The following is an 18,257-nucleotide window of genomic DNA, read 5'->3' on the forward strand; positions in this document are numbered from 1 at the left end:
TAAAAATGCTTTTATCTTTAGTTGCATTTATTCTTTTAACGAATGATGTGTTTTAATTCTGTACCAGTTTAGTTCTATTTTAAAGCTCACTTTTGCATTTTATTCTTCTTCTAATTTGTAAACCACTTCCTGTCCCAATTTTGGGAACAAAGTGGGAAATAAATATGAGGAGGAGGAGGATGTACTGCTATTCCAGTGGATCTCAAAAGTTTGGTCCAACTGTACTTTGTGACTTCAACTCCCAGAAGCCCCAGCCATTGCGCAGGGACTCTGGGAACTAAAACCCTCAAAACCTGGAGGATCACAGTTTGAGAACCACTGTACTATGCCACTGTTCTGCTTGTAATACAGCTTTATTTAGCTTTTGCTCCTTTAGTGTACATTTTATATTTTGCTGCTGAAACTGAAGTGGTTGAAAAGCAGGAGCCAAGATCCTGGATATGGTACACTTTGGACTTGTCTACACTATTTAAAAACAACAACTCTCACTCGCTTCAAACTGGGTGCGATCTAGACAATGTTCCAATGAATTTGCAGCAGGTAGAGGGCTTTAATTTGCAGGAAAATGAAGCTCAATTCTATCCAGAATTTCCTGGGAAATTGGAATGAGTGGATGTGTGACCTACAGATTTGCATTGCAGGTGGAAGGAAGAACCGGTGGTGTGGGGCAGGAAGGAAAGGGACCAGCAGTCATGGGAGCATTTCCCCTAGGAACTGACAATTGTAAAGACATAAGAAGTTCAGCAGTTCATTTGCCATTTTTTAAAAGGGTGCTGCATTTGTGTGCATAACTCGGTATCAGTATATCTGCTCAGTAGGGAGCCAGCATGATGTAGAGGACTGAGTGTTGGATTATGACTCTGGAGATCTGGGTTCGATACCCAGCTTGGCGAGGAAACCCACTGGGGTGACCTTACACTCTCTCTCAGCCTCTGAAGATACCAGTGGCAACCCCCCTCTGAAATCATGCCCTGTGAAAGATTCGCCTTAGGGTCACCATAAGTTGGAAATGACTTGGAGGCACATAATAATAATAATAATAATAATAATAATAATAATAATAATAATACGGTATTTATACCTGCACCTGCGCACACCAATTAACGGCTTAGTTTACTTAGCAAGGTTCCTGTCTATATTAACTAATTAGAGTGACAACAAAAGCAGAAATGCATATGTTTGCATGCTTGACCGACAGGAAAACAATAAAAAAAAATGGAGCAGCTCTGGATACGTGGCTGAAAATGATTTGGAGAAACCTGTTAAGCTGAATTTGCCACGGTTTGCTTTGATGTCCATAGTAAATAGACAAGTCCAGAGTCACTGCAAATTTAGAAAACCTGGAGCCCACCTGGATTTTTCAGTAAATGCAGACAAGCCCATAGGGAGCCAGCATGGCATAGTGATTTGAGTGTTGGACAGCAACTCTGGAGACTAGGGTTTGATTTTGGCTCAGCCATGAAACCCACTGGGTGACCTTGGGCAAGTCACATGCTCTCAGCCTCAGGGGAAAGCAATGGCAAACTCCTTATGAACAAATCTTGCCAAGAAAACCCTAACATAGGATCATCTCAGGATCACCGTAAGTTAGAAATGACTTGAACGCCCATAACAACAATGACAATCCCACAGTGCAAAATTCTGCCAGGTGGGGCTATGCCATGCCTCCTCTCCAACAACTCCGTGAATCCCACTTCTACCTGCTTTTTATCCCTTCAACACAGACATTTACTGGCAAGTGGGAAAATGGATCAGGGAAAGCAAAGACGCATATGGCTATGTTCCTGTAACCGAATATACAGCAACAAAGCATCTTCCACAATTTCTTTGGGGGCTGCCATGACCTAAAAAGATCAGTTATAGCATCAGTGACAATCCCCCTGACCTATGGAGGTACAATTTGGAATTATGCCCGACTATATGCCACAGAAAACACTGTTAGAATGTTATTTAATCCAGTAATTGGTGATATTTTGCAAACTCCCAGAGGAGTTTGGAAGGAGGTTAATCTTCAAGGGTGAATAAATATTAGTTTAATCAGGACAACTGTAGCAATATGAAGAATTAAAATGAAAAACCGCCCACTCAAGCCACAGAATAAATTCATCAGAAAGGCTGACTGAAAAGATTCAGATCTAACAAATGCCAAAGTCTTTATAAAGGTTTTAATTGCGCTTGTTTATGCTACACCTGCAATCTAAAAGCAAGGCTGACATCCATTTTTCATGGCAGTATTTCTAAAACAGAGGAATAAACTTTGATCCCCTCACCTCCGCTTAATGTTTATTAATTGCTCTGATAAAGACCATTTAGCGATATTTAGAGTTTCGGTACAGAAAATGGCAAACATTCTCTCCAACATGGTAGCGCACAATTTTCACAGATGCTCCCAGGTTGGCACACTTAAAAACTACAGTAGCTGGTCCTGAATTAGGACTGAGATGCGGTTATCACTTAGTTTGCAATTACCGGATACATTTTGTAGTTGCCGAACACAGTGTGCGACACTCGGTTACAAAGGATGCTACTCAGCCATACAAAGAGATCTGGTCGTATTGACACCTGCCCTTTTTTAAATAAGAAAAGCACTGAGGGTTTTCTTCTTCTTCTGCAAGGCTTAAAAAAAAAGCACCAAGACATCAAAATACCCCATTAAATACAGGAGATGTAGATGATGCAGACAATAGTGCACATAAAAACAGATTGCCACATTCATGAAAACTTTCTGTCCCAAATACAATCAAAACTCTACTTCTCTCCTTGCAACCCTCCATTTTTTTCCATTTGCTCCAATAATATGCAAACATTTTGGCCACCTCTGGAGACACTTGTGAGGCTGGGCGGGTATATTCCATATGCCCCTGAGATGCAGGGTCTCTCTATCCAAGACAGTATAGAGTGCACAGGAGTGAGGAGAATTAAGCCAAATACAATCAGAGAAGTCTGACGTTCTAAGAAGGAGGCAAAAGACAATCCAACAAAGCAGAACTTCCTTTGGCAAGCCAAACTGGCCTCCTACATTCTTTGGCAAGACGATCCAGCGCTGCTAATTTAAACAAGGGCTTTGTGATCCAGACGTTACTTACTGAGTGGTGGGAATGTAGGGTTATGGGGTTTTTTGAACTACAACTCCCAGAATTTCATAGCCAGCACAGCCATGGGGGAATTTTTTGGGAGGGGCTGTAACTAGAGAGAAGGCTACTAAGTTTGTAGACCCAGTTTAACCATAGCATCATCCCAATGATTGGAAATGGTAGTCCTGTGAAAAATCTAGGTCTCCAGCACCCTCCCAAAACTCCAGTTCCTGGAATCCTCTGTAGTGCAGAAATCAGAGTTGGGAAAAGTTCTCTTTTTATTTGGACCACAACCAAGATGACTGGTGGCTTCTGGGATTTGCAGTTTTAAAAAGAGGAACTTTTCTAAGATCTGGAAATGCACTTGTTTTAGTTATCCACTCCCAAAATCTTTGGCTTCAAGGAAGCTCCCAAGACCCCTCTCCCAACTGAAATATGCTTGATCGATGTTTCGGCAGGCAACAACTTTCTGAACAATTTCCAAACTATGCAAATAATATGACATAAATAAATATAGCATTGTATTTACAATCTTCTTTAACAAAAAAAAACACACACTTAAAAAAAAAACATCAAAAGGTTAGTTGTTTTTAATCAGTGCAACCAAGATTGTGAATCTTAAAAGCCGGCCTTCTGAGATTATGAAAAAGTTTTTCAAGACTTAAAAAAAAATCCTGACTAAATAAAAGGAGACTCAATTCATTCTAGAGGCAGATAAACTTGGATGGAAGAAGTCCCTTCATCCAGTACAATGGGAACAAGGCATGTCAGAGGGTAGAGTCTAGAGGAGTAGATGGAGCTAGGTATACGTGAATCTCCTTGCCAGTTTGGCAGCAGAAAAGGCTCATTCTCAGCCACAAAGAAAGATCAGGAACAGACACTCTCTTCCTATGTTTCAGATCAGGCAAGGACAGTTTGTAATTTTGGCAAGCTAAGAAAATGTAACCACTCCTCTGTACAAGCTTCACTGCCCCAAAGAGCTCTTGTTGCTTTTTAAAGGGAAAAATACTAATGGCAGCTGACTAGCAAGCCAAGGGAATTATTAGCGGACATCCAATGATTGGGTTTGTAGCTTCCAACCTATTTTGCGAAGCTGAACATCAACATCCACCATGGCAGAAAAGTGTCTTACTGGGAACTACTAAGAGTTGCACACAAACAGAATCCCTGAATGTTCCTTAAAGGAGGGGTGGGCTCAGCGTGGCCCTTGGGATCCTAAAGTGTTGCCCCTGAGGCCTCCTCCAGAAGACCTCCTACAAAAAAAAAATATCTTGCACCCTAGATCAGCTACAAATGTTGTTTGCTTCTGGAGGTTTACTTCCTTCACTCACATGAAACTCAAAGAAGGGCTGAAATGCTATTACATCACTTCCAGTGCACTGAAATGTGTTGGGGCAATGCAGTGGGGCAGCACAGGGGAGGAACAGCCCCTGCCCCATCTGAAGATGCCCTGCCTTAAAGTAAGTGCATGCATTCTCCAGTCCCCCAAAAGAAATTGGGGCAAGAGAAATGAGCAGAGCAGAGAGAACTGTGAATTTGCTTATCACTGATTTAATAATAATAATATTTAGAGTTAATTCTCCAGTATAACTCCAAGGTCAAACTGAACCTATCCAGGAAGCCTGCAATGGCAATATATAGGACAATAAAGCCTATTTCAAAATATTTTGCCTCTCCAATAAAACACTAGTTTCCCAAGGTGACCCTCCAGTTCCAGCCCATCATCTATCCTATATTGCATCTTCTGATTGGCAGCATGGGACATTCCTTTGTTCAGCAGAACTAAACCTGTTTGCAATTCTGCTTCTGGGAGGGAAGCAAAACTCATCAGTCCAGTTGGGACTGTCCAAAAGGAGAAGCTGCTAGTGGGGAACATTCCTTATCATTTCAGATCAGCAAAAGAAAAATGCAGCCTTTCCAGCATTAGCCTCTCTCTTCAAAAATATTTGGATACTACAGTGCCAAGCAATCAAATAGATGCTGATTTAAAGCATGAACAGTCAGAGAAACATGGACCACAGCCACCAAAATATGGAGTTGGCAGGAAACCTAGTACAGAACTCAAGTGACTGAGGATGCTATGGGGAAAAATTCAAATCAGGAGAGCCATATTCTCCAAAAGGCTTTGACTCACCACAAGGTTTCACAAGAGGCAGCTGTTAACACCAAGCATTATTCATCTGTGAGCAGGTGTGTCTTTGTGTACACCAGAGTTTGGGATAGTCAGGGGATCTGGGCCATATAATTTCCAGGATCCTCCACTGCCAGCATGGCCATTGCTGGTTCGAGGATTCTCAGAAATGCAATTCCATACATTTTCTAAGCAGTGTTGCTTCAGAGATCTCTTAGCTGGCCTTAGTTCTGCAGAATCAAGGGAGATCACTTTCTAGCTTCAACCTATCTCATTTGTGACCTGATCAATGCAAACCTGGGAAACAGCCTGGCTTTTCTGTTTTTACAGCCCGAAGAAGAGAGCAAAAAGATTTTATCAAGGTCCTAAGTGGTCCACATGTAACTTAATGGACTAGAATTCTTGGCATCCTATGCAGAGCCTCTGATGAAAAGCTTCTAAGATTGAGAGCCACTGCTGATGGAACAAGTCTATCAACTACAGTGCTGTGTGCACTCCTTGCCAGTCACAGGTAAACCAATATTTCTTGCCTTACTCATAGATCAACACAATTTGTAGGCCACTCTGATTCAGGTGACTGGATCCCATATTACAGCATCAATCACTATAATATGCACAGCAGAGTGCCTGTGCACACGGGAGTCTCTGGCTGGTCTGTGAAAGTGAAAGACAATTCAAACATGTTGTGAGCAGTGGATGTAACTCTCTTAACGCTGCACCACTTCTGGCCACTAGGGAGAGGACCACAGCTTTGGATGCTTCCTCCACAGCAGAAACAACTATCTTTCTTCAGGCATATAAGTATGGGTCATGTTCTTCCAACATGTGGTTTGTGGTATGAAGTGGTGCAGACCCTGTAGGACTGCAGCTTTTGCTTTGTTCTGAGCATACTGAGACATGTAAAACAAGACCTCACTATGGGATCAACCCAGAACAGGTAGTGTAGTATGGAGTGTAGTGTAGTCTGGAATTTTGGAGAGACTTTCCCCATCTTTCCTCACTGCAAGCAATGGTGCTAAGGAAGGAGCATGGGCAGATATTGTTTTGGTTTGGGACTGAAAGCTCAAATAAAGCCAAGGTACACTGCCTAATCCTGGAGGGAAGAAAAAGAGGGGCATTTGGAAGAAGTACCTACATTTCTTCTGCCCACAATAACCTTTTTGGAGGCCATCCAAGATGTGAAAACATGTCGAGTCCAGAATCTCCCAAGTCAAAACCAAAGCACCCCAATCATAAATGACATGGATGAGGGGGTTCCATAGTGGTTAAAAGCCACAGTGGTCACAGGAACTGCACAAACAGTTTATTAGAGATGAGAAATGCTGCCAGAATCAGGCAGGGGCTTGGATTAAATCAAGAGTTTGCTCCTGTAAACAACAACAACAAAAAAGGAAACTGCACACTCCCATCCTATATGGAGGGAGTGGGATTATAGTGCCAAGTGAGGAACAGTGAAGCCAAAAAACAAAACAAAAAAGTTCAACTGAATCGCACCAAAGAGGAGCTTGAGTGCATGCAAGTCTGATGGGTGTTTAGTGCTCAAGGATGGGTACAGATGACTTGCCCAACAAAGACAGAATGACCTGGACCAGGAGCCCTGCAAAGACTTCAGGGACTCTCAGATATCCCATCATCCTGCGTGCTGTCGTCTGTCTCCAGCTCAGCCAGTTGCCGCCTCAGCATGTTGACTTTCACTTGGAGTTCCTTGTTGTACTTTATGATGTTGATCATCTCTTCATAGGATTCGTCCAGAAACTTGGAGGACCGGTTCCAGCGGAGGAAGACTCCTGGGGCAGCAAAAAATACAGTAGGTTAATCCAAACACTGTCTAATACCACCAGACGTTAGGGAGAACAGTGGCTTAATCTGTGCCGTATTTGGAAACCTAATTTTATTTAACTACACCACCCTTTTCAAAACAGGTACACGGGTTCAGGCTACCTGAAAAATTGTACCTGCCCAAGACAATATTCCCAGGAAAAGGCCATATCTTGTTCCCACATCATCACAGGAACATTTGATCATGACATCAGAGGGGGCTTTCTTGGTGGCTACTCCCAGATCAGGAAACTCCCTCCCACAGGAACCTAGGCTGGTCCTCTTCTTTGCTCTCTTTCCACTAGCAGACAAAGATTTTTTTAATTTAGACATGTAGTTGCAGAAGGGTCTTTTAATGGGAAGTGCTGTACTTTTATTCTTAGTTATATCTGAAATACTTTTAAAATTTTAAGTTAGTGCTATTTTCAATGTGATAGATTTTCTTTTTTTCCCCAAATCAATCTGTACTTTAGCTGTATTCAATTCCATATCCAAGCATCCTGTAGTACCCTCCACCTGTTTTTTCATATTGTCTTTCAAAATAATGACAGGAAGTGAAACTTTTGGTCACCATTTTGAGAGGGACTGCAAAGTAAACCAGAAGTATTTGGGGCTTCTTATGGGGAGATGTGGCACATGGGGGTTCCGTGGGGAAAAGATGGCCCCCTAGAGTCACACAGTTATCCATCTCTGCTCCAGGTGGTCCAGGAGTGATTTTGCCATGTTTTCAGAACACCCTGTTTTTTGCACAAGGATGGGAGAGACATTTTTGGAGCTGTAATTGATCAAAATGTGACTTCCAGTTTTGGAAAAAAAAATCACATACACATACACCATCCTAAACAGGTCTAAAATACAGTGTAAAGATTAAGTATCCCTTATCCAGAATTCCAAATTTCGAAACATTCTGAAATTCAAAATTGTTCGCATGGTTGGCTGAGATAGTAACACTTTGGCTTTCTGATGGATCAGCATACACAAACTTGCTTTATGTACAAAATTAATTAAAATATTCTGCATAAAATTATCTTTTGGCTATGTGTATAAAATGTATATAAAAGAAATGAATTTCATGTTTTGATGTGGGTCCCATGTCAAAGATATTCAAATATTCCAAAATCCAAAACACTTCTGGTCCCAAGATTTCAGACAGCGGAGACTCAACCTATACTGTAATTGTGCGTCACCACACTTCCAATTGGGGTGCTGGCAAGACTTTGCGGGCCACACTGGTGGCCAATGTGTGCCCCAGAAATTACACTTTCCCCACTACTGTAAAGTGTGTGGCCAGGTCTCTTTTCTTTTAGAAAGAGCACACCTGAGATGCACATCTGAGATGGCATCCTAAAAATTTGCAGAAATCACTGCTCACTATAGCCGCCTTCTGGGGAACAGCAGAGGATCCGAAAAAGTAACATGAAACTGCAGAGATGCCTGGGAGTGAACTTACCTTCCCAGAGCTGCAGACTTTGGGGTGCAACAGAAGGCCAGATGACAAGACTGTTGGCTTCAAAAAGAGGGTTCTTATACCGGTTGAGTTCTTCTGGCCGATTCACCCAGGACCACAGGGACATCGTCTTCTGAGGCAGCTTGAGTTTACACCTGGCAGAAAGATCAGCAATGGGCATGAGTGCCTAGGATACAGACAACCAGCTAAGTGCTACAAGTGTAATACCACTAAAGCTTCTATCTTATCTGTATGTTTTGGAAATGTCCCACGATAGACTCATTTCAGGTAGGAGTCATTATACAAATAAATATGGTATCAGATATGTCTTTAATATTCAGCACTGCCCTGAACATGCTCATAAAATCATAGAGTTGGAAGAGACTACCAGTCCAACCACCTGACATGCAGGAACACACAGATGGCCATCTTACTTCTGTTTAAACATCTCCAAAGAAGGAGACTCCATCGCTCTTTGAGGAGTGTGTTCCACTGGCGAACAGCTCTTACTGTCCGAAAGTTCCTCCTAATGTTTAGGTGGAATCACTTCTCCTATAACTTGCATGCATTGTTCTGGGTCTATTCTCTGGAGCAGCAGAAAACAAGCTTGATCCATCCTCAATATGACACCCCATCAGATATTTAAACAGGGCAATCATACCACCTCTTAACCTTCTCTTCTCCAGACTAAACATTTCCAGCTTCCTAAGTTGTTTCTCATAGGGCATGGTTTCCAAATGCTTTACCATTTTACTCGCTTTCCTCTGGACATGTTCCTTTAAATAATTTAACTGTTTCTTGGAATTTAACTCATAGTCAGCAGCAATGGATTCTTTTACAACCCCTTGACCATCAAAAGATTCAGCATTGAAAGGATAATTCTCTCCCGCTCATGATTAAATGGGCAGAAGACTTAACAATGCTTGCAATGAAGGGCATACAGATGAAATTTGCAAACCGACTTATATTTAGACATTTGGTCTGCTTCTACTGAAATCTTTGAAAAACTAATGATTTTTCTTCTCTCTATATCTGTAATGTTGGAATATTATAATATATAACTAAGATCTTTATTGAATATTCTTGTACTTACATAATTTTTTTTAAAAATGAAACAGACAACCCAGAAGAATCAGCCTCTCTTTTGTCAAGTAGCACAGTAGTTTTCTCTTTTTCTGAGTATTACCGAAAGCCTTCCTTTTTATTGTCCTATTTCTTTAAAAGTTCTAGCATTATAGAAATCCTGTTTCACTACACAGTTTTACTTCACTGATGCACTACCACTCTAAGGGGGGAAACACATTTCAAAAATATGGAAACACATCTCAAGCTCAGGAAACAATGCCCCTAGTTTTAAAAAAAATCTCGTAGATTCTGGATCCAAGAAATTGCTATGTCCAGCAACCCCAACAAAACAGCCCCTCCAAAATAACAGAAAGGGGTGCACCAACAGGGAATAAATGGACAGGGATGTGAGAAGAATGATCAGAACCTGGCAAAAATGAAAGAGTTCTATAGCAAGAGCTCAGGCGTCTCTAGACCAGTCTAGAGAGTGCTTCAATTCCAACATCTGTGTCCCTCCCAGATCTCCAAAAAACCCAGAACAAAACACAGACTTACCTTTCATTTTCGTTGTTTCCCAGGAAAGTGCCAAACTGGGAAGCATAGGAATGTTCAAAGAGCATGATGAGGAAGTGATAGTTGAACTCGAAGGAGCAAGGGAACTGGCGGAGGATCTGCCAAACACAGTCCAAGAAGAGGAGGAAGACGGGGGCCTCCCATTTCTGCTTGCTGTTTGAATAGGCTGACTGGGCGCAGCGCTGTTGGAATGGGTGGCCAGCCTGAAGGTGCAAGGCAGAGAACACCTCATAGGACTAAGTTAAGGTGGCATTAACAGCAAATGGAAGGATCAGAAATCTGGGACATGCTGCTAAAATAGTCTGAAGGAAGAAAAGTAAAATACTGTAGGATAAAGTAAAGTGCATGCCTTCAAGTCCACTTCTGTTGACCCCATGAATTTCATAGGGTCTTCTTAGGCAAGGAATAGTTAGAGTAGTTTTGCCAGTTCCTTCCTTTGAAATATAAGTGTTGAATATGTTCTCAGTGTTGGAAGCAGAATCAGTCTCAGCCTCAGGCAAACCAAGGACTTTAGATAACAGGGGAACAAAATAATCTGATTTGAAATGCCTCTCCCTTTTTGGTTCTTCTTGCTGCCCCCCAGTGTCTGAGCATTTCTCATTTTCTAGATCACTTGAGTTTCTCAAGTAGCTTGTACAGAAAGAAATAACATCTGAGTCCTGAATAGCATGGGGGTGTTGACTGTGTGGTCCACGCAAAGTGACTCAATCATCATCAGATGGGTTCTCAGCTACCAAAGATTTTATTGACACTGCAAGCTGTTAAGTCAGCTTGCTATCTGTTTTTCTATGTTGGGGAAGACCATGTCTGTGTCTTTTAGAGGCACCATGACTAACAGGAGGAGACTGGTAAATTACTTTAGGTTCCTTTGCCACTATGGAGAAAATCTGCTGAAGTGACGTACCCTCATCAAAGAAGGACATGGGCACAGGAAAAGGTATAGGCACTGCACCAGTCATGGTACTGCCTTGCTGATAATGGCTGGCCTCTATGGTCCAGGCTTCAAAATGGTCATCGTGAGAGGTTGCAGCACATGCATACACTATTTTGCGCTTCACGCACTGCAGAAGAAACTGGGGCTGCGGCCACTGCAACAAGCATGGGTGGAGTTGGAGGGGAAGAAGCTGCCATATCCTTTTTCATAGCCTCCTCTGAATATTTATCGTCAGTAGCCTCCTTGGAAGCTAAATCCTCTATTTCTAATGCAAAGGGATCTTGTAGCATCGACTAGCTGAAAGAAAAAAGTTGGTAGTATGAGCTTTCGTAGACTTGAGCCTACTTCCTCAGATGCATCTTCTCCTATGCATCTGAGGAAGAAGGCTCAAGTCTACAAACATTTATGCTACCAACATCTCTCTTTCAGTTAGTCTCAAAGGTGCTGCAAGATCCCTTTACATACTAATTTTCCAGCCTAACACAGCCATGTCTTTGAATTCTTACCTCTACTTCTAATTTTTGTAGGACAGAAACTAACTCCAATGCCTCAGTGGTTGTACAGTCAGAGGGACAAGGAGGACCCACTTCAATACAAAGACCTATCCAAATGATTTTTTTAATTGTTAATTTTAAATTAAGAATCTTTAAATGTGGATTGATGGTTTCAATATATATTTGCCTTATTTGTAGTTTTAAACTGATGTTATGTGTTTTTAACTGATACAGTTTGTTTTTAATTGATGGTGTGTTGTTGTTGTTGTTATGTTATTATTATTAATCTCATTCAACTGCTTTGTTAGTATAGCTGGTTCCGGAGATGCTGTTATGTGTACATCTTCACAACCCCCAGAGGAGGCAGCATCCTAGACTAAACAGATGTATCTTGGGGCAAAACAGCTTTGAGAAGCGGGTCTTGTTTCGGCACACTTGGTTTTAATTTTCTCTGTTGTGATGGCATATTTGAGAAAGAGGCACAAAGGAGAGAGAAAGCGACAGAAGAGCAGAGGGAAACTAGCAAGGAAGGAAACTAACATTGGAAAAGCTAAAGGCTCTTTTAAAAAAATAGTACAGGTTGAGAGTCCCTTTCCAAAATGCTTGGCACCAAAAATGTTTTGGATTTTTTTAAATGTTAGAATACTTGTTATTTGCGTATACGTATATAATGAGCTATACTGGAAATGGGACCCACGTCTAAACACAAAATTCATTTATGTTTCATATACATATACACACAGCCTGAAGGTGATTTTGTACACAATATTTTTAATAATTTTGTGCATGAAACAAAGTTTGTGTACAAGGAACCATCAGAACGCAAAGACATTCCTATCTCAGCCACACAGGAAAATGTTTTGGTTTTGGGAGTACAGTTGCCCTTCCGTTTTCGAGAACTTGGAATCCGCGTTCCTTGTCCATTCGCAGGCGGCAAACGGAGGGGGACAAAATGCACCACCATTCAAGCCAGTGCACCGCCATTCAAGCCAGTGGAGCTTGAATATTGGCAATTTTCCGTTTTTGAAGGGGGGGGGCTCCATAATGGATGCCTGCAAAAACTGTATTTCAGATTTTGGAATTTCGGATGAGGGAGGCTCAACCTGTATAAAATAAAAACTTTTTTAAAAACAGTGAAGGATTGAGGAAGGAGAAAGATGAAAAAAAAGAGCTCTAGCTTTTCTAAGGTCTGATCTAGTTCCATGTCCTAGAGTGGCTTTTTCATTTTGGCTATGAAATTTGCCACTTGGAAGCTCATGATGGCTGAGGAATTCTTGGAGGTGTAGTTCCCCAAAGAGTAACATTTCCAAACTCTAATCCAGGAGGGCTGTTCTTACAACCTTCTTGGGTTAGCCCTTCCCATTTCCATAAGCCAATCAGTCTAGCCTTTCTGAAATTCTGAAGTCATTTACATGTTTGCTTCTTAGATGTGTACTAATGCCCTTTCTGCCATGATTGATTAAAGAGTAGCTCTCCACCCCCCACCTATGTGTTTTGAGCAGGTCTTTCAATGCCTATTATGTTACTACCTATAATGGAGCTTTTAGCTGACTGTTGTGAGCTGGCAGTTACCTCTGAAAGGAGGGCCAGTGCATGAATGTACCCTGCAGTTTCCAGCCAGCTTTGCAACGTAATGTCACATTACATCACCACCCGAGCGAATGCAGGGAAGGAAAAAAAAGCCAAATCCCAAATTGCAGGGTAGGCTGGAGGGAGATAACTGCAGCATTAAGATCACAAATGGCTACAAGCAAATCTTAGTCTCTGTGTGTGTGTGTGTGTGTGTGTGTTGGGGTGGTGGTGGTGGATTTAGGTAGGATTTTTAGGATTTAACAGCAGTAATCAAAATAATTTCATACCCTGTGCCACAAAAATCTGAAGTACAAACATCATCCTTGCTGGATCAGGACAAAAATCCATCATTTCACCAGATGCCTCTGGGAAGCCCACCAATACCAAGCATGGGGGTTTACTGCTCTTTCCTGTAGTTGCTCCCCAGGAGCTAGCATTTAGTGACTCCTGAACTTGGACGGATCCATTTAGTGATCCTGAGTAACAGACATGGAGTGGCCTTTCCACCACAAATTTGCAGTGAAATACCTACAGTATTTTTTTTACTGTGGGCACCTCATTCCACCAGGGAAGTACAGAATCATAGAATTGGAAGAGACCACAAGGGCCATGCTATCCACTTCCAATCTGCCAGACAGGAAGACATAATCAAGCACTCCAAACAGATGGCCATCCAGACTTCCAAGAACTCTGGGACAGCATATTTCACTGTCAAATAGCTTGTACCATCAGGAAGTTCTTCCTAATATTGAGGTGGAATCTCTTTTCCTTTAGTTTGAACCCATTACTCCTTCTCTACAATAATAGAATCAGAGTTGGAAGAGACCACAAGGGCCATCCAGTCCAACCCCCTGTCATGCAAAACTCACAACCAAAGCACTCCCAACAGATGGCCATCCAGCCTCTGTTTAAAGATTTTCAAAGAAGGAGACTCCACCACTCTCGGAGGGAGCGTCTTCCACTGTCTAACAGCCCTTGCATCCATTGTTCCATGTTCGAGTCTCTGGAGCAGCAGAAAACAAGCTTGCTCCATCTTCAATGTGACACCCCTTCAAATACTTAAACAGGATTATCATATCACCTCTTAACCATCTCTTTTCCAGACTAAACATACCCAGCTACCTAAGTCTCTTCTCATAAGGCATGGTTTCCAGACCCTTAACCATTTTGGTGGCCCTCCTTTGGATACGCTCCAATTTGTCAACATCCTTTTTGAATTGTGGTGCCCAGAACTGGACACAGTATTCTAGGTGAGGCCTGACCAAAGCAGAATAGAGTGGCACTATGACCTCCCTTGATCTAGACACTATATCTCCACGGATACAGCCTAAAATCGCATTGGCCTTTTTAGCTGCCACATCACACTGTTGGCTCACGTTCAACCTGTGGTCTACTAGGACTCCTAGATCCCTTTCATATATATTCTTGTTAAGCCAGGTGTCCTCCATCTATGCATTTAATTTTCTTTCCTAGCCATGTGCAGTGTCTTACATTTCTCCCTGTTGAAGTTCATTGTTAGTTTTGCCCCTGCTTTCTAATATATTAAGGTCACTTTGAATTTTGATCATGTCCTCTGGGTTATTAGCTACTCTTCCTAATTTGGTGCCATCTGGAAATTTGATATGCATGCCCTCTATTTCTTCATCCAAGTCATTGATAAAGATGTTGAATAGCACTGGACCCAGGGCAGAACCCCACTGGACACCCCACTGGTCATTTCTCTCCAGGATGAAAAGGAGCCATTGTTGAGCACCCTTTGGGTTCAGCCAGTCAACCAATAACAAATCCACCTAACAGTTGCATTGTCTAGCCCACATTTTACTAACTATCATGGGGGGGGGGGGGGAATCCTTGTCAAAGGCCTTACTGAAATCCAGATATGCGATATCTACAGCATTCCCTTTATCTACCAAGCTGGTAATTTTATCAAAGAAAGAGATCAGATTTGTCTGGCATGACTTGTTTCTCAGAAATCCATGTTGACTTTTTGTGATTATGGAATTACTTTCTAAATGTTCACAGACTCTCTGTATAATGACCTTTTCTAGAAGCTTTCCTGGAATTGATGTCAGACTAACTGGGCAATGATGCTTGGGATCCTCTTTTTTCCCCTTTTTGAAGTTGGGGACAACGTTTGCCTTCCTCCAGTCTGCTGGGATTTCTGTTCTCCAGGAGTTCTCAAAAATTATTGCCAATGGCTCTGAAATTAAATTTGCCAATTCTTTTAATACTCTTGGATGTAGGTCATCTGGTCCTGAAGACTTATTTCGTCTAGATTAACCAAGCATTCCTTCACTCCCTCTTTACTTATTCTGTGCTGCATTTCTCCTATTGTGTCCTCTGCTCCATTTTCCTCAGGCTGAGCACCCTTTGCCTTTTCTCGGAAGACTGAGGCAAAGTGAAGCATCAGAAAACAAATTTGCTCTGTCCTCAATATGACAGCCCTTCAAAAATTTAAACATGGTTGTCATGTCACACTTTAACCTTCTCTTCTACAAGCTAAACATAAGAGCTCCCTAAGATGCTTCTCACAGGACATGGTTTCAAGGCCTTTTACTAACTTGGTCTCCCTCCTCTGGACAGGCTCCAGCAAGACCACATCTCTCTTGAATTCTGGTACCCAGAACTGAACACAATGTTCCAGGTGAGGTCTGATCAAAGCAGAATAGAGCACTACTATTACTTCCCTCAGTCTACTGAGACAAACAAGCACATGCACAAGAACATGTAAACACACATACAATATTAGGCTCTAGGACCTGCTATTCTTTACAGGGAGCCTGTATGAGCAGTGTGATATAAGTTTGTGTGCTTGAATATTGCAATATGACTAGTTCCCAAAGTGATGAGACAGTTCTCGTGCTAACTCAATGCCATAGAAATGTTTACCTTCCATTTACTAGAAAAGCAATGTTTTGTTAGGTGCTACCAGGCATTGTATTTGGGAAATGTTGGATTTGCAAATCCAAATTTTGGGCTCTGCTGACAGATGATAGCAAGTATCAACTTTGAGAATGACTAAGTGAATACACCTCTGATGTTATGAGTGACATTGTTAGGACCCATGATGTTGCTATCATGGTAGATGTGAGGACAGATTAGTTGCATGCTATGTATCCTGTTTTAAGTAAGTATTTCCTTAAGGGTGTTTTAATATCTGTGGCTGTTATAGTACTATACTCCATCATTGAACATAACAAAAGCTCATGCTGAAAATCTTAAGGGTGCTGCTTGAGTCTTCTGGTCCTATATAGACATCAATTCTCCCTTTTGCATTGTGACAGGCTAACACGCTTTGAAAGCTACAGCAATGGAAGACATCAGTTTATAAAGGCAGTGTTTAACTGTAGACCACAATGATTTGTTATAGCAACAAATTCATAGGCAAATTTCAAAACTGAGAATTTCAAAATTGAGAATGTATCCCTGTTTGAAAATTGTCTAGAAATAATCAACCCACCCTGGATTAAAATGGCCCAGACATGCATGATATCAGGTATCAAGAGGAATGAGATAAACATCTTCCTCTGCTAGAGGGGTGTCTGTTTGTGCATGCATGCATTTGAGTTTGTGTGTTTGCCCAACAGCAGCATTACTACACAGATCCTAGCAATCTATTCAAGAACTGTCTAATTTCCATTTCAATTTGAATAGAAAAATTGCTGGCAGAATGTTAATCTCTTTTAGAATCAGTGGTTGGGAATAAACTCAAACCATTACACAGGTTCAGACAAATCTCTTTGGCCAGGTAAACAGACCTGCAGCTCTTACCTGCAGCCACTCTCTCTCAATGAGAGCTTCAAAACCACGAATGGTTCTGCATCTAGGGTCCAGAATAATCTGAGCCAAAGAGGTCACTTGCAGTGTCGAATCAGTGCCTTCCGTCCCATGAACCAAGACCGATGCCCCCTCCCTAGGAAAAGAGAGGTAAACACTAAAGGCAGGGTACAATCATAATGTAAAAGCAGATCTAAAATGGAACAAGCTTGTCGTCCAAACTCCAGCTTCAATTAAGTGCCTTTTTTAAAAAAGTTGTCATATGATGCACAGCTGTACTGATTTAATGTCATAAGATGCAATGTAGTATACTGGGTTTGAGGGCTTTCACAAGGGAACAGACAAAGCTTGAAACAGTGACTTTTTAAGATGAAAGCTCCACCATGAAATGCTGGGACCTACAGTCCAAAAATGAAATGTTTACAAACTTTGGTAAATTCATGGAAGAGGAGGAAGACAAGGTCTATCAACAGCTACCAGACATAATATCCAGATGGAAATTCCAGAGGCAGCATAACCAGAATCCCAGCAACTCTGCAAGTGGGACAAGTCACAAGAAAAAGCTACTGGCCTTCAAGGCTGCTCATTGAAGAAAATAGGATACTAGGCTTGAGGGTCCATTAGTTGATTAGAAGGATCATTATTATTAATCTGTCAGCTGCATTTATATTCTGCTTTCACCCAATTACCCAGAGGAGCTCTCCTCCTCCCCACCTTAACCCCACAACAGCCACCCTTTGACTGAAGTCAGGCAGATGCCGGCTCAAGTCACCCAGTTAGTTTCATGGTTCATTAGGGACTATCACTGATAACTTCCAAGTCTCCATCCAACCCTGAAATCAACACATCACACAGGCTCTTAAGAGTTTCAGGCTTCTGATGCTGCTTTAACTGTCATGGCTCCATCCTATGGAATCCTGGGATTTGTAGTTTGTGGTGGCACCAGCACTCTGACAGAGAAGGCTAAATAACTCAAAAAAACTACAGATAGCAGAATTCCACAGCACCAATCCATGGCAGTTACTGTATTGTCAAACTGCATTAAGTCTGCAGTGCAGATGCAGCCTCAATGCCTGTCCCCCAGATTAATATATAAAATGGCTTTAAAGGGAGAGCAAACCAATTTACAGAAGTATCAGTCTATCAACGTCTCCTAAACATGACTGGTCTTGGCCTACTAATGTCTACTAAACATGACTCCTTCCTAATAGATACCATACCAATGAATAGCAGCTGCTCAGAACACTACAACAGCTGTTAAGACTTCTTGTTAATTTCCTAGAAGCCTCTGGCTGACCACTGCTGTGAATATGATAGTGAAACAGATGGACCACTGGCCTGATTGAGCAGGTCTCTTCTTAGCATGCTCTTA

At 41.8% G+C, this 18,257-nt stretch overlaps 1 protein-coding gene across 2 annotated transcripts in view; it reads right to left on the reverse strand.

The window, feature by feature from the left end:
- Positions 1–2,156: 2,156 nt before the first annotated feature.
- Positions 2,157–18,257, reverse strand: part of MTMR9 (myotubularin related protein 9) — a 36,041-nt gene continuing 19,940 nt past the window's right edge. For both annotated transcript variants that reach the window (XM_089528802.1, XM_089528803.1), the window contains exons 8-11: positions 16,880–17,021; positions 10,091–10,311; positions 8,474–8,625; positions 2,157–6,992 (exon numbers count right to left, since the gene is read on the reverse strand). In XM_089528802.1, the coding sequence (XP_089384928.1) occupies positions 6,814–6,992; positions 8,474–8,625; positions 10,091–10,311; positions 16,880–17,021 (694 nt within the window). In that variant the 3' untranslated portion in view covers positions 2,157–6,813. The remainder of the gene's footprint in view (positions 6,993–8,473; positions 8,626–10,090; positions 10,312–16,879; positions 17,022–18,257) is intronic.

This window comes from Sceloporus occidentalis, unplaced genomic scaffold, assembly GCF_023333645.1.
Source record: "Sceloporus occidentalis isolate IW3139 unplaced genomic scaffold, rSceOcc1.0.p SCAF_6, whole genome shotgun sequence".
In the NCBI taxonomy this organism is placed as follows: Eukaryota; Metazoa; Chordata; class Lepidosauria; order Squamata; family Phrynosomatidae; genus Sceloporus; species Sceloporus occidentalis.